Raw genomic sequence first — 15,461 nt, forward strand, 5'->3', positions numbered from 1 at the left:
TCTCTCCCCGTTTGCTCTGTTTTTACAGCAAAACTCATCTACGTCACTTTTTTCAATCTTGAAGTGAACATTTTGCCTGAATGGTGATTAGATTCACTGTTTTGGACTGCCGCCTGTCTGGTGTGCATCATAGCCTATGTTTGAAGTATGTTTAAGGTTTAAAATGGCGTTTAGCAATGAGCAAAATAAATAGCACAGACGCAGCAGCTCATTTCCATAATGACCAATGCAAACTACCAAGAGCAGCGCAAATTAGCATAGGGTCGCAGCAAATTAAAAATAACGTGGCTAGGTAATTGATATGTTCGGGTAGTGTCTTCCTCTGGCATTTCAAATAAATTAACATGAGTGGAGAAAATTCTCTTCCCTCTACCACACACTCTCCACGGTTCTTCCTTCTAGCAGCAACTATCACAGCCATGTCAAGAGCTAAATGGGATAAGAAATGCTTTTTTTTTTCAGAGTTAAATTATGGCACAAGCCCAATTATGGCAAATTGACTACCACAAACCATAGAGAATCACGTTGCATGATTCATTTAAATACTCTCCTCCCATAAATTTTGCATCTGAAAGTGAAACTCCTACGAATGCATTTGCAATAAGGTCGGCTGTAAAAAAATAGCTTGACAACTTGTGCACTCTGTTATAACAAAGATTGTATTTTTTGAGAAGGCTCAGACTTTATGGTGTCAGTAGTAAGATTATGATGTTGTTTTATCAAGCTGTACTGGAGAATGTGATTAGATACGGAATACACCTATGGTATGGTAATTTGACAGTGCAGTTGAAATCCAGGCCTGGACGTCTTATTCAAACGGCCATGAAAATCATGGGCAGAATATAACCTTTTTATCTCCGGACCCTGTACACAAAGTCTCTGCTGAGGGAGGCATTTAAGATTCTGCATGATACAACACACACCCTGAACTGTGAGTTTGAAATGTCACGGTTTCAACATAATTAAACCGGTTTAAGAATTCATTAATTCCTTCTGCAATTAAGCTATTAAATAAGAAAAAAAAATGATGTACTTAATTTACGTACTTGGGTGTATAGTTCTGAATTATGGCATATGCATTTGTGATGGGACATATTTAACTCCTTTTTTTTTCCTCTCTATAATTTATGTGTAATTGTATTATTTTATGTGATACAGTGGTTGTATTTTTGAGTCCAAGACAAATTTCCCTTTGGGACAATAAACTATACTTTAACCTTAAACCTTTTTGAAACAGCAGCATTACACATTAAAGAAAGTTAAACACTAAAAAAGCACAATAGGTCCTCTTTTAGCTAGTTGGGATGACGGCATAATCTAAATTGGGCTGTGCTATCAGGACAACCCTGAAATATTTATAAACTGAAACAGATTTGAAGGGATGGTTCAAAATTGTATAAAAGTCTTATAAGCAGCAACAGAACACATTTGATGATGGGTTTGCTGCTAATGAAAGATGAACAAGTTACTAAATTCAAGGCTTCACTGTGAAAACTAAGTTTAGTCAGATGCGTTTGTCTGTAATTGTGAGTTAAATTTAGATCATAGCACATTTTACGTAATCAATGCAGAAATCACGATATTTTCGAAAGGTTCACAAACTTTTTTTTTTACATCTGTGTGTGTTACCTATGTTCCTGTCCTGTGTACTTGAGTAACTCTGCAAGTTGTAGTGGGTACTTGCAGATCTTCTGCACAGGGGTGAGGAGGAAGCCATCAATGGCGATGTCGATCATCTGCTGGAGGAGGCGGCAGGCTTCAAAAAAGTGCTGATAGCGGCCATCCTTCATCAGCTTGGAGAGCTCCATACAGGCATCAAGGTGGTTGTTGCAATACTCTGAATAGATCCAGAAACCATCTTGCTGTATGGAAGACAGTTGTTAAGGTCAGAAATGAATCAAATTAATTTTTTTTCAGGAATCAGTTCAAAAGTTTGAATAGTCAATACCCAGCCATTATACACATGCTTGAAATTTTCTAGATTTATTATGAAAGAGCTTGTAGGTACTTCAGCTAAAAATGGCTATAATTTCAAATAAGATGTTAATATCAAGTCATAAGGCAATTTACTCACATGTTCCAGAAAACACGGTCCAATTTCACTAAGATGTGGATCCTCAATGTTGTACTGTTTCTCCAAGTCCCGCACAAATCCCATTTGAAATCTGTAGATTTCTTCAATGTTACCAAAAATCACTTTCAATTGGTCATCGTTGAACATGTCAATCCTCTTTCGGCACTGCCTCAAGTAGCCCTACAGAGAGAAACACCTTCAGTTTAGCATTTTGCAAGCCCCAGATGAGTAAATCAAGTGATGTCCACCACAGACCAACAGCGAAAGCGTGCGAAAACTCATTCTTCCGAAGTTATCATGTCTCTTCAGAAACCTTGGAATAAATCCCTTGATTCATATTGATTATTTTTTACAATGCTACAAATTATGTTTTGGTGGAATGAAGGGACATAAATATCTCAGGTTTCATTAAAACTATCTTCATTTATGTTTCGAAGATGAATAAAAGTGTTACTAGGCGTGTTTCCATTACAGATTTGCGCAATTTTTTAAAAAATATCGATAAAAAAGCTATTGCGAAATGACGGCGTTTCCATTAACCGATGTTAAGCGACTAAAACGTAATTTTTTCCTCTCGCGATAAGTCATTCCAAAAATCATAGCAACGGACGTTTATATATATCACAGCCACGTATAGCACTTGACATTATTATTATTAATGGAAGGAGACATAGGCGTGTTATCCAAGCATTAATGGCAAGGAAAGAGCCTTATAGCCTACTGTGAGCGGCACGTATGAAGTGTTTCTGTGTGTTTCTCACTCATTTCTGCTTCGAGATCTTGATTGTGGCATTTCTTTGAGGATTAGAATCCAGTATTCCTATAATTCTTTTGTATTTTATTAATTTAATAAAGAACTCTGTCTCGTATTCTGTCCAAACACACTGCATCATCTACGTCAGGTCACTGTAAATTAGGGATGCACCGAATCCAGATTTTTGGGGTTCGGCCGAATACCGAATCCACTGGTTAAGATTCTGCCGAATCCGAAACCAAATACCGAATCCTACTCCCATCCTCAGTCCATTAACACAGTAAACACATTAATGAAGTAAACAACGTCCACAGCAGTGGATTTTTCATTTTATTTTATCTGTAAAATATAAAAGAATAAGCAACATTATGCATTTTAACAGCGGTGATGTTGTATATTGTTTAGGGTCCTTGCCACCACGAGACAAATCGTCATTGCAATCGTCATTAAGAGCTGTGTGCTGCCTGTTGAACTGTCGGTAGTCTGTATTGTATTGTATGCGCCTCGATACCCTATGTATGTGGGTTATTTCAGTTTGATGCTCATTTTTATCTTATTTTATTAAGTAACGCTGTGGATTGTAGAACGTGTGACAGACAGTTACATGAGTTTGATTGGGGAATAAAGTGTGAGTTGTGAGATGCCAATCGCCACCATGAGTCTGTCTGGCCTCTGCTATAACTTTAGCTGTGAGCTACCGATTATCCCTATTTTTCTTCCTGACACAATGCGTTACACTACGTAGACACTTTCCCGTAATCAACGGCAAAGTGACGTCGACCATCGTAGCGCGCGTATTGCAAGCCTAGGGTTCGGTTCGGAGGAAAACAATTCTAAGGTTCGGCAGAAACCGAACCCCTTTAAAAGCCCCAGTATTCGGCCAAATCTGAAACCGAATCCTGGATTCGGTGCATCCCTAATGTAAATGCGCAAAAACTGTTTCCATTGCAGTTTTGCGAAATATAAATTTTTTGAATTGCCTAAAAAAAACACCTCATGCGAGCGTAAATTTTTTTTTTGCGATAAATGGGAGTTTTTGCAAAATTGACGTCTTTCCATTGGGCGTATTTTCAATTAGTAATTTCAATTTGCGCAATTTGAAAGGTAATCGAAACACAGCTACTGGTTTGGAACAAAACAAGGGTGAAAAAATGATGGCAACATTAATTTGTGGGTGAACTATAGGGTTGGGTACCGAAACCCGGTGCCAATAGGGAACCGGTTCCGATGTAAACGATAGTAACGAGACCTAATAAGAACGAAAATTTCGGTGCCTGATTTCGGTGCCTGACTTTTTTTACCGCCCCCTGTAAAACATCTCGCGGCACGAATGTTCCAATACATATAAATAAAACATCTCCGGTTAACCAGCAGAGCATTCATTTCGTTCGTTTGTTAAATAAGAGACGATCTAGCGCTGAAATGTGTTTTTTAAATCAAGTGATCAAAGTGATCGTTGCAGCTGCGATCAGTGGCGCGGTCTCTTGAGGCTCACGCACACCACACTGTCTTCACTCGGACGCGTGCTTCAATTCGTTGCGGAGACTCTCTATTCTTTCCGGTGAAATCACAAAATATAATGCACACGACACAAACGTGTCCCTGCTTGATATATAACCACTGATGAGCATAATCGGTTTTAATGAGAAAAAAAGCGGATTAGAACCCAGAACCTCTGACACGCTTGGCGAAAGTTCAAGTTCAGCAGGCTGCCAGTGTCTCTATAGCACGCTGTGTGTTTATCGTTCAATTTATACGCGAAAATTAGTTTTTATGTGCATATAATATGCGTGAAATATGCATACTTCATTGCATGTAATACACACACACCCCACACCACTAATTCTAGCCAAACGTATAATAGCTACACACGCACCCCACCACTACTAAACCTACCCTAACCAACCCATGCGTATCCTATGCACGTAAAAACTAATTTTCGCGTATAAATTACACGATAAACACACTGCGTGCTATAGAGACACATTTAGTGTTATCGGGTTGCGACAACACAGATGATGATAACAGCAGCCTTTCCTCTTCGGGTAAGTCTAGTAGGCCTATTTTAATGCCAACTGCAAATCTTGCATATCAAATAGGCTAGCAAACACCGTTGCCATTCAACAGCAAGTGTGGCAACGTGTGCAAAATGTTTTCAAAAGTTCCAGCACTTTTTTATACGAGGCTATAGCCTACTGTGTGTGTTAAATATTTCTGCTCAATGTCAGATATTTCTCTGCTTAAAGTAAAAGTCCTAATATGTGAAGACAAAATGTTGATCTTAACTTAAGTGTTTTACATCAGTAGCCTATTAAACGGCGCAATTTTTCATTTAATCAGAAATCAGAAAATCTTTAAATATTTAAGTTAATATTGTGTCCAGTTTGGCCCTGTAAATTAAAGGGTATTATTTTTTGACAAAGTGTGTGTGGCCGGTTTCGTTTTCTTAAGTACCGGTTCAAGAACCGTTTAAGCACCGGAACCGTTTAAAAACATACAGAGTAGGTACTGCTATCGGATAAAACCCAACCGATACCCAACCCTAGTGAACTATCACTTTAATCTCTCAATGATACCAAGAGATCAACCATCATAGTCATCTGATAATGGCAGCAGTACCTCACATATGTCCTTCAGGTGTTTGATATAGTGACGCTCAGTGCTCATGATCTCATTGATAACGTTGGCCCTCATCTGATCTCGGTTCTGAAGTGGTTGGCCAATACACAGGCAGCCGTTGCTCGGGTCAGTGTGTCCATTCTGCACCTCACTGGCACCCTCAGTTGATTCTGTGCCCACATTTTCCTGGTTAACCCATAGCTGGCAGGAAACAAAACAAAGGAATAGAGTCATAGATTATACAGTATCTCCAAGCTGTGAGTTTTGCAAAGCGGAACAGGTCTGACCCCAAATTCTCACTGGGATTGAGAAAGGGCTTGCTGACTGACAGACAGTTGTTTGGACTGAGAATGCAAATTAATTTCTCTGCAGAGTTCCACTGAAGATAGTTGTTCTTTAAACATTTCGACTGATTCTTGCTCTCATGGCCTTAGTAATAAGACCAAATATGTGTCTTTGGTCTGAGTCTCAGCTTATGGTTTCTTAAGACCGCATTGTGTGGCAAGATGGCACAGAAGCTGCTTCTGAAGTAGCATATATGCAGTTCACATAGACTTTTTATGTTTTAATGGGGCTCAGAAATATAATGGTGGCATAAATCGATTTAAATAGGAATCACAATCCTGAGAAACAATGAATCACACTCTTGAATGTTATATTACAATATTATGTCTTCTGGACTGTTTACGTGATGGGTCAGCGCCAGTTTATTTGTGTGGTTTTTATTGCACTGAGAAGGCCTAGAAGGTTATGTAAAAGGGTGACGTTTCAAGTTTGTAAAATACACTGAATAAATAGAAAAAATAATGTACTTGGAAAAAAAGTAACTGGGTATTATGGATAAATTCAAAAAGTAGTGTGGTACTTCATTAGTTCAAAGAAGTAATAAAAAACAAAAAAGTACACATTTAAAGGCACACAATGTAATTTTTCGAAACAAAAGCGTAGCTTAATGACGCTGTGATTTCGGCTCGTGAGCAGACGACCTCTTCCGATCATATAAGTGGAGTAACAGTTTAGATACATTTGAGTGTGTTGAAAGTTATGTTATAAACCTACTCTGTGCGTTTGCTACTAAGCGGCTACTATGAGACACTTGCTACACACTACAGTGAACTAGATCGATATTAGATATGATAAAATATGGTACTCGCAGTAAATCAAGAAAATTAGAGTAAGACAATAAGACTAACTGTGTTGAGCAATATAACAATGATTCCTTTTCTGTCGATGAATGCATCCAAACAGTTGCTCACCTGTCTAATAAAACACATAATATTAAAGCGTCTTTGGTGTTTCCATGGTTTCTACAAAATAAAACCAGAACTCGAGGGTAATGCGGGTATGATGTCATTGATATGTGACGCACAGACTCGGTCCGTGTCCTGGTTAAAACTGCTTATTTCTCTGGATTTAAACATTCTTGGAAACATTTGGGATAATGTAATATTGACTTGGGATAACAAGTCAACAAATTATATAACATTGTTCTAGTGGTTTTTGGATATTTTAATCCACAAATCTTACATATTGTGCCTGCCTTTAATATAAAAAAAAGATTAATTAAAAATTTCAGTTATTTGAAGTAGGAATGGGGAAAACGAAAACATTTATTGACCGACCACCGAGCCTCATTAGCCGGTTGAAACCGGTTAACCGATTAGTTTAAAATATGCTACGCTATTTGAAATAGCCATTTCGAGCTGCGCCTGCAATTTCGCAACGATCGCGTCTTTCTTCCCGCTCACACACACACACACACCCGGCGCCGCCCTTCCAATCACGTCACTTTTTCCCCTACAGCGCGAAACATGAGTCCCGCAAACGCGGCGCCGAGGAGCTAGTATGTAATCGGAGGACAAATGGCTCCTTAGTTTCGAAATGGTTTGGGTACAAGGTGATCGCGTTGAAAATAAAGGCGTTTGTCTAGCGTTAGCAGCTCATTTGAAACATTGCCGCGGCTCATTTAAGAAAATGACAGCTCCGAAGAGGCTTACGGGTGTCGCGTTTTCAGGTGATACATCATAGATGATGTGCTACTACTGTATTTAAGCACGGTATCACACAAGTTGCAACTTACATCTGTTATTCTTGTTGGTGAAATGGTCCCACACACTACTCTTCTCTGCACGCTTCATCCTGTCGTCTGCCCTGGCTCTAACCTCGTGTGTGTTAGCCTGTAGCCTTTACTTTTCGCAAACCTTGTGAGCGCGCGAACCCAAACGCTGTGACCTCACGCCACATGTTTTTATTGGTTTATTAAGTACAAACTGGCGAGTTATGAAAAATTGAGTGTGAGGGATTTGTTCACTTCACAAAAATATATTGGAATGAGACGGCTAAGCGTTTAGTCCACTGTCTATAATAGACTAATTTAGAGATCACTTTTTTTTTCTTTTTAACTGACTACTGACAACTTTGCTCGGTTAACGTTGATACGGTCAACCATCGGTCAAACGGTCATCGGTTAACATCCCTAATTTGAAGAAATTGGAAACATTAACAATAATATTAAACTTAATTATTTTAAATGAATGCTAAAGAAATGTTTTTTTATTTATTATGTGTTTATGGGTCTAGTTATAGTCTCAGAGTTTCAGAGGGTCTTAAGAAAGACCATTGACCATATCCATTTCACAAGTCACCCTTGCATGGCCTACTAATCACTAAGAAACCCGTTCCCATCAGAAAGATTTGCTAAACCATGTTCCCAGTCAAAAAACAGCTTAATACGTACCAATGCCTGTGAAGTTCCATTTGGAATTATTAGAGTATTTTAAATCGTACACACTTGTTGCGTTACAAATCTTGTAGATGCAAACATAATGGGATGCTGTCTGGCAAAAAGGAGAAGATGGTTCTGAATGAAAAGCAGCTGCTAACATTTATTTCAACATAGGCCTGTGATTGGAGGCTACTACAAAACGGATCCAAAGCAGCACATGTAATGAAGAAACATGTTTGATGCGTATGTTCTAAATCTACTTGAAAAGCTATGAAACACACTAACAGCGTGATTTCAATTGGATGCTTTAAAATGCTTTGTGAGAGACGGCTGTGTTGACAAAATCAGCAGCACTTGATGAGATTTGAGGAGCTGGGAACGCACCTTTGCTGTTGTGTTATGGAACCTTGGAGTTGCTATAGGGTTGATATAGAAAACTGGTTTTGTGTAAGGTTGAGGAGGGTGGGGATCAACCTTTGGAAAGAATGACAAAAATACACTTTGTTTTAATTTACTCCTGTTGTGGAAGAATAGAAATGGAACAGTGAGATGGAAGTGGCTTGGCAACACTGATTCAACACTGACTGCGTTCATTTCAAAGTCCAGACAGACGCATCTAATCAGGATCAGTGTCCCAAGACCTCATTTCTTCACTTGAGACCTTGAGCCGCATCACAATTAACTAATAAGATCAATGACCTAATAAGATGAGATGACGAAGTCCAAGATGAGGCTGAAACCTACCCTCACAAAGCTGGCGGGGAACCAGCCCTCCTCCTCATCGATTTGACCCCACCACCAGTCTTTATTGGAGGCATCCAGGACTTTGATGACGTCTCCCGCCTTAAACGCCAACTCCCTCTCGGCCATCGTCACGTGATCCCATACTGCCTCTGCGCTGACCACTGAACCTCCGCTGATCAACTGTAGAAAAATACAATGACCATGATGGAGAAGCGTTCATTCTTTCGCACACGTGACGGTTTCGAAATATGCCATTCCTCAGAAAACGGGTTGTCCCGTCTCAGACTCATGCCACCGGTGGAGCCAGTGTTGCTGTGCTGGGCTGTTCAGTAGCTCTTGAAAATACAGCCCAATGTTTTGAACGCATCACAATTGTGTCTGCTCATGATAAGCGAAAGTATTTCCTCAAAGGTACACCTTTGTGCCTTATCATAGGGATATGATACGTATAATATGTAGAATGAGCCTAAACCATTCTTGCAGTGATTCACAGGCTCATTTATAATCTACGCATGCAGTACAACAATTTATTGTCCTTTATGGCATTTATCTGCTTGTTAAGTTGTGACGTAAGGAATGCTGTTTCCGGGTCCTCTGTTTCAAGTGAGAATAGTGATGGGTCGATCATGAACAAATCATAATTTTGAATAAATCTTTAATATGACTCAGGGACAACGAGTTGTCTCAGAGGCTGATTTGTTCATTTTGCATTTACCGCGCATGCACAAAATCCCATAGGATCTGCACAGGAAACAGAAATGATTATTTCACCTCTTCGGGTTTGAGTCATTTGTTCTCTTGTCACGTGACGGCTGTATTGGATACAGCAATTAGTTAATAATTCCCAACCTTTCTTACAAACAAGCAAATTTTTTTTCTTCTGGTTTCTGGTCACAAATTTCTTACAGTTTATAAATTTGTGAATTTTAGTCATGATGGTTCTTTTCCAAAACTCACAATGAACGAACAACTTAGACCCGAAGACTCAGAAGGAGAACTCATTTTGTTTTCCGGTACAGACTGCATTCAGCCTATGGGGATGTGACGTGCGAAAAGAACAAATGACTCGGTTCGAGAGGTTAGGTGAGCTAACAGACTGAAGCCTGAAGACCCAGCTAAGCAATGAAAGACAGTCTCTGTGCTCAAGGCCTCATGGACACCGATATTTTAATGATTCATAAAAGATTAATAATTTTGTGACCATCCAAAAATTTGTATAGTGTAGTGCTTAAAGGGATACTTCAGGATTTAGCATTAAGCTTTGTATCAGTAGAAAACCTGTAGTATTTTCGAATTACCGTGCTTTCCTCCGTCATATCCCCCTGAGACGAGAGATTTATGTATTTTGTGTCTGAAAAAAAAATCCTCCGATGATGCAAAAATCGTCATTTTGCGTCATCGGAGGATTTTTTGGCCAGAGGCTAAAAACTACAGCCAGTAGAAGGCGTTAGATCCACATGTTTTCAACCCGCCCATAGATCTCACTCACAGAATGTACAAATATTGTCAGCCATCTTTTATTTTGGAAGATAAGCTAACGGGTTCTTATTCTGTTTAGAAAGCTGAGTAGTGGGGGTTACCATACATCCTCTTTTCCCCGGACATCGAGATCGTCCAAAATGTCCGGGATTCAGCTTTTGCTTTCTGCAGTCGCCATTCATTGTTACTTTTGTTTCAATCTAACTGAATTCATTCCGATTGGTGAATCTGAATGTAGTGTTTACATGAACTCTAAACAAGTGATCGGTTGATGAGCGTTTTAACATTGCTAAGAAAATTCCCTCTCCTTCGTGAGAGATACGAGACCAGTGCGTCTCACAGGTGTCGCTCATCAGTAATCACGCCACCGGCCTCGCGCCGTTCTCCCGCGGCCGTCAGTCTCGTCCTGCTCGCCACAGTAAACATGATGAATGGCGACTGTTGAACTCAAAAGCCAAATCCTGGACATTTTGGGCGATCGCAAAAACCCGGGAAGACTAGTCCCGGAGACTCACTAGTAGCCTAGCCTTGTTGTTTAACTGCGATCTCTTACCGGTAGGCATGGATTGGGAGTGGCCTCATAGTGCAGCGAAGCAAGTGCATTCTGGGAGTTGTTGTCTTTCATCCCCATAAGCCAAAAATAAATGTTCTGGCTTTTCTCAGTCTAGAAGGCTCCAAATTCAAAAATAATTTCACATTTCTACTACATAAATTACCTATTTTAATTACACATTCATCTTTCCAGAGGTGAAGTACCATAAGGTGAACTATCAAGGTTTGCCAATGTGTTCAATTTACCTGACTTTTCATATCAACAGAAAAATATACTGGGATAACCTGGCTTTTCTTGAGACTCCCGTTTCAGAGCGGTCCTAGTTGATGATATGCTAAAACCCGCCGGCACGTTGACGTGATTGGTTACAAGGTAGTTTGTGACGTAAGAAACACCAGCGATTTCAAACCGCGTTTTTTTAACTGTCTTTGGTTCACTGCAGTTTTAAGGAGAAAATACTCAGAAATGGTATTGACATGAATTTGCACATGGTTTGTCTCAAACCGTATTAAAAACACCACATAGACATATTTAACAACATTAAAAACTTGATTTTCACCACAGGTAGTCTTAAATGAAGTTCAAAATGTAGGTTCGGGAGGAGCCTAAACATTCAGACACCACGTCATCTCATTGACAATATCTTCCGCCAGTCCTCCTCCTCCTTTCTTTATGCGCAATTCCACAGTGGCTCAAGCTGAGCCTCGGGTCCGAGCCTCCTCCAAGGACAGCAAGCCAAGTTAGTTTACTATTAACCTTTAAGGCTGAACGGGCAGGCGAACTAGTGAAACACTGATTGCTCAGCTTTCTTTCTTAAATCGAGCAACTCATGTGATATATAAACAGTAAAACACACAGCAGGAGGATTTTTGATAGGCTGTACAGTATATGGCTCCTCTGACAGTGTCACCTCAAACATGAGTGCAGTCAGTGCATTTGTCGATGGCTGTCTCTGAACTCCTCTGCTGCGTACACCAGCCACAGGTACAGCCACAAATGCCCGAAGCCTTCTCTGGGCCAATACTGCAAACATCGCATGCAAAAGACCCGATGTTCAGAACCACAAGAAGATCAAACACATACTCTGCAATTATCCGGATGATTAATGCCAATAAATATCCTATCAGGCATTTAGCAAGTGATTTTAGACTGTTCTGTGTATCTAAATTATTAAAAATCTAGAAGAACTATGTCAACAGATCATATTAAGACAACTTCAAAGTCGCCTCTCATTATGGAGTCTGTGAATGTAATGGAATTATTGTTACATAATCGGCCTCTGTTCCCTTCATGTTTCTGCATATGGTATGCGGTGATGAATGCTATCTGACGTAGCACCAAGCGCATATGAACACACAAAAACTAAAAAAAAAGAATGAGGAAACATGTCCCCGATCTATCATTTTACATCAATGTGCTATTCTTACTGTCAGATTCATGGAGACTTTCTTATATTTTAGGAAGAAAAAATACACTTTACTAAAGCTGAATAGAGTGAACTTCTACAAAGGAAAACATTTTATTAATATCAAATGAGAATGAAAATAAGGAATTTACCATGTCTTTAATGAGTAGTAATTTGCGTTGAAATTTAACGGAAAATTCCATTAACCCAAATTCCAACATCCTCAGTTACTAAAGAGTCAGTTACTATAGGGTGAAAAATATTATGTAACAGACGTGCGTCCTGAGAGTGAGGGCCAATCAAAGATGCACAAAATTGCCAAAGACAGGTGTACGCATTCAAACACATACGCAACATTTTAAACATATTTATGTGCCTTTTGAAGCATAAGACTGTCAACCATCTATAGACTTAAGTAAACAAAACTTAAACAGTTTAGAAAACAGCTCCTAACCCATGTCAAGCTTTTCACAGTAATCCAGTGGAAACTGACAATTCACAACTTGCCAAAATGTGGCACCACGTGTACTGGCATGTGATCACAGCTCTGATCAAACATGATAATAACAGAATGTACCTTTCTCTATACAGAATGACATCTGGCCATAGCCTATAACCCTTTGGCTGTAATTTTGCCTCATTATATTTTGGAAGGTCTCTGGCTTAAATAAGCTAAATGCATAGGCTATTGTCTGCACTACTCAGAAGCAAGACTGCACAGTATTTTATCTAATTTTAAATTAATAATTGATTCATAAATATCTCCAGAAATAACTGATAGCAATTATTACGATTCTAGCACAAATATAATGTGTCTAATTAAATGTTTTTTTTTTTTAATGGTTTTAGAGCATTGGCCATGAATATTAATAACCCTTATGTCCATAAATAATTCACACATCACACACACACATAGTTACGCGAAGAACACACACGCACTCACTACAAATTGTAACTGTAAAATATATTTTACCATATCCACCGCTGTATAGAGTAGAATCGCAGATACGAGGACTCGTGAAGCAGCCTCGGATGTTTCCAGGACAAGAAACAATCACAGATCTTTGTGCCTCTTTACGACTGTGTGTCAGTCATGCTGCTGAAGGATGCTTCAGTTGGAGCCCATGAAGATTAAAAGAATCACGTTGACCAGCAGTAGAAAGGCGATAACAGCGAACACCGCCACCGTTTGCACGTCCAAGGTCATGCTGCAGTGCTGCGAGATTCGCGAAGCTGATGTCAAACCTGCGATCAGTAGCCTACAATTATAAATGCATCCAGCCTCATAGATATGCATGCAAAAACACGACACTCCGGCTATGTCTCAAACCCTAGTGAGCTGCCTACCTAGACAGCATATTTGGGCTGAGCATCTGCGCGCACCTGTAATGTCCGGCAATGCTGTGTTGCTAGGCAAGTACGCAGCTCGCCAGGTTTTGAGAAGATACAGATCTGTTCTGTGCCTTACACGCCAAGACACGCACAAATATGCCTCATCCTCACCATCATATTTATAGGCATCTTTAGTCGTCAAAACAGCAGCGCGGAAATCAGCGCGAGGTGTCACTATTCACAGTGCTTATTCTATAGCACAGATGACGCGCATCTGCGTTCAACCAACCAGATCTCGCGTGCGAGATGATACACCCTCACCATGGAAACACTGTCATTAACATTAACAAACATTCAGACTCTGTTATGTAAGGTCTTACATACCGTTAGTCAATGTGCATGCAGTTAAATATTACTGACTTATTAAGTATGAACTGAGGTTAAACCTAAGCAGTTCAAAATTGTGCAAGACATAGCCTATCTAAGATCCCACAAATGTGTGGATATCGAATATCAAAAGTGAAATGAATGAACACCATCCTATAAGCCCTTTCTTTTCACTAGCCTATTACTTATCTCATAAAAAAGAGCAATTTAATAACTTAAAGGTGCTGTATGTAACTTTTTCACTCTGCAATAGTAACCCTGGTGAAAAAATATATACTTGCAGCCAGACTAATTGTCATCACAAGTGTGTTAATGATTAGTTAACTTGAAGTGTGCTATTTTGAAGCAACTCATTTTGTATATTTTAGCTGTAATTAAATCATAACTTTAAGTGTAGGCTATTTACTTTTGTGTACTAAATTGGAACAACTTCAAGTATACTTTATGTGTCTAATATTATAAACATGCTTGATTAGTGATATTTTATTTGTGTAAAAAGTACATCACATATCCATTATGAGTGTCTCCAATACATACAACCAATATACCATAAGTGTATTTATATATTTAAAAATATATATAGGCCTATATTTGGCCTTTTATTAGGATAGGACAGTAGCTAGACAGGAAGTGACGTGGGAGAGAGAGGCCCTCTCCCAAATGGTACCCTAAACACTTGTGGTCTTCCAACGAGTCCGCACTTTCATGATGTAATGCCGCTTCGACTGTCGGGAAGTAGTCTGCTGCGGAGTTCGCATCAGTGCGGGCTCAGCAAAAGTACGCATTGAGGGTGCATATCGACCGTAAAGGGGGTGCTTGCGAGCACACTTCTGAAACCTAAAATGACAAATGGGACACCCTACAGTCTCACGGAAACGCGCATGCGGCAGCCATTGTAAGTCCAAAAGACCGAAAGCGCTTATGAAGTGTGACATTTGGGACAGGGCCAGAGAGAGGGGGTGGCTAATTGGGCTTAAGCTCCGAAATGTTTTGTCAAAAGCCCCGAATCTTTTAGGTTTTTTAAAATAACTTCAACTTTGTTTCATTTCCTCTGCAGTCTTTCTGACTGGAGCGGCAAAAAATTAAACAAAAGCTCTATTACCGTGCGTGGTGGCGGACGGTAATGCAAGGCAAGGCAAGTTTATTTATATAGCACATTTCATACACAGTGGTAATTCAAAGGGCTTTACATAGAATAAATTAAAATAATTACATAAATAATAAAAGAAATAAGAATAATTAAAACTGAGTAGGTTAAAACTCAATTAAAACTTTTTTTTACTGAGTAGGCCTAATTATCATCATTTTCCCAGATAGTGTATAGATTTTAGGCATTCTATTATCACAAACAGCCTGAAAAATTGTGCATTTAGCTGACAAAAATGGTAA

The 15,461-nt window shown here is 39.4% G+C and overlaps 1 protein-coding gene across 8 annotated transcripts in view; it reads right to left on the reverse strand.

The window, feature by feature from the left end:
* arhgef9b (Cdc42 guanine nucleotide exchange factor (GEF) 9b) overlaps window positions 1–15,461 on the reverse strand; it is a 71,492-nt gene that overhangs the window by 28,277 nt on the left and 27,754 nt on the right. For 4 of the 8 annotated variants that reach the window (XM_079630273.1, XM_079630276.1, XM_079630272.1 and 1 more), the window contains exons 5-9: window positions 8,917–9,096; window positions 8,557–8,646; window positions 5,448–5,648; window positions 2,075–2,254; window positions 1,630–1,862 (exon numbers count right to left, since the gene is read on the reverse strand). In XM_079630273.1, the coding sequence (XP_079486399.1) occupies window positions 1,630–1,862; window positions 2,075–2,254; window positions 5,448–5,648; window positions 8,557–8,646; window positions 8,917–9,096 (884 nt within the window). Of the gene's footprint in view, window positions 1–1,629; window positions 1,863–2,074; window positions 2,255–5,447; window positions 5,649–8,556; window positions 8,647–8,916; window positions 9,097–13,326; window positions 13,599–13,700; window positions 13,962–15,461 lie in introns of those variants that run through there. The other 4 variants (XM_079630277.1, XM_079630278.1, XM_079630279.1 and 1 more) reach the window with 4 other exon arrangements.

Source organism: Phoxinus phoxinus (assembly GCF_949152265.1).
Source record: "Phoxinus phoxinus genome assembly, chromosome: 12".
NCBI classification, from domain to species: domain Eukaryota; kingdom Metazoa; phylum Chordata; class Actinopteri; order Cypriniformes; family Leuciscidae; genus Phoxinus; species Phoxinus phoxinus.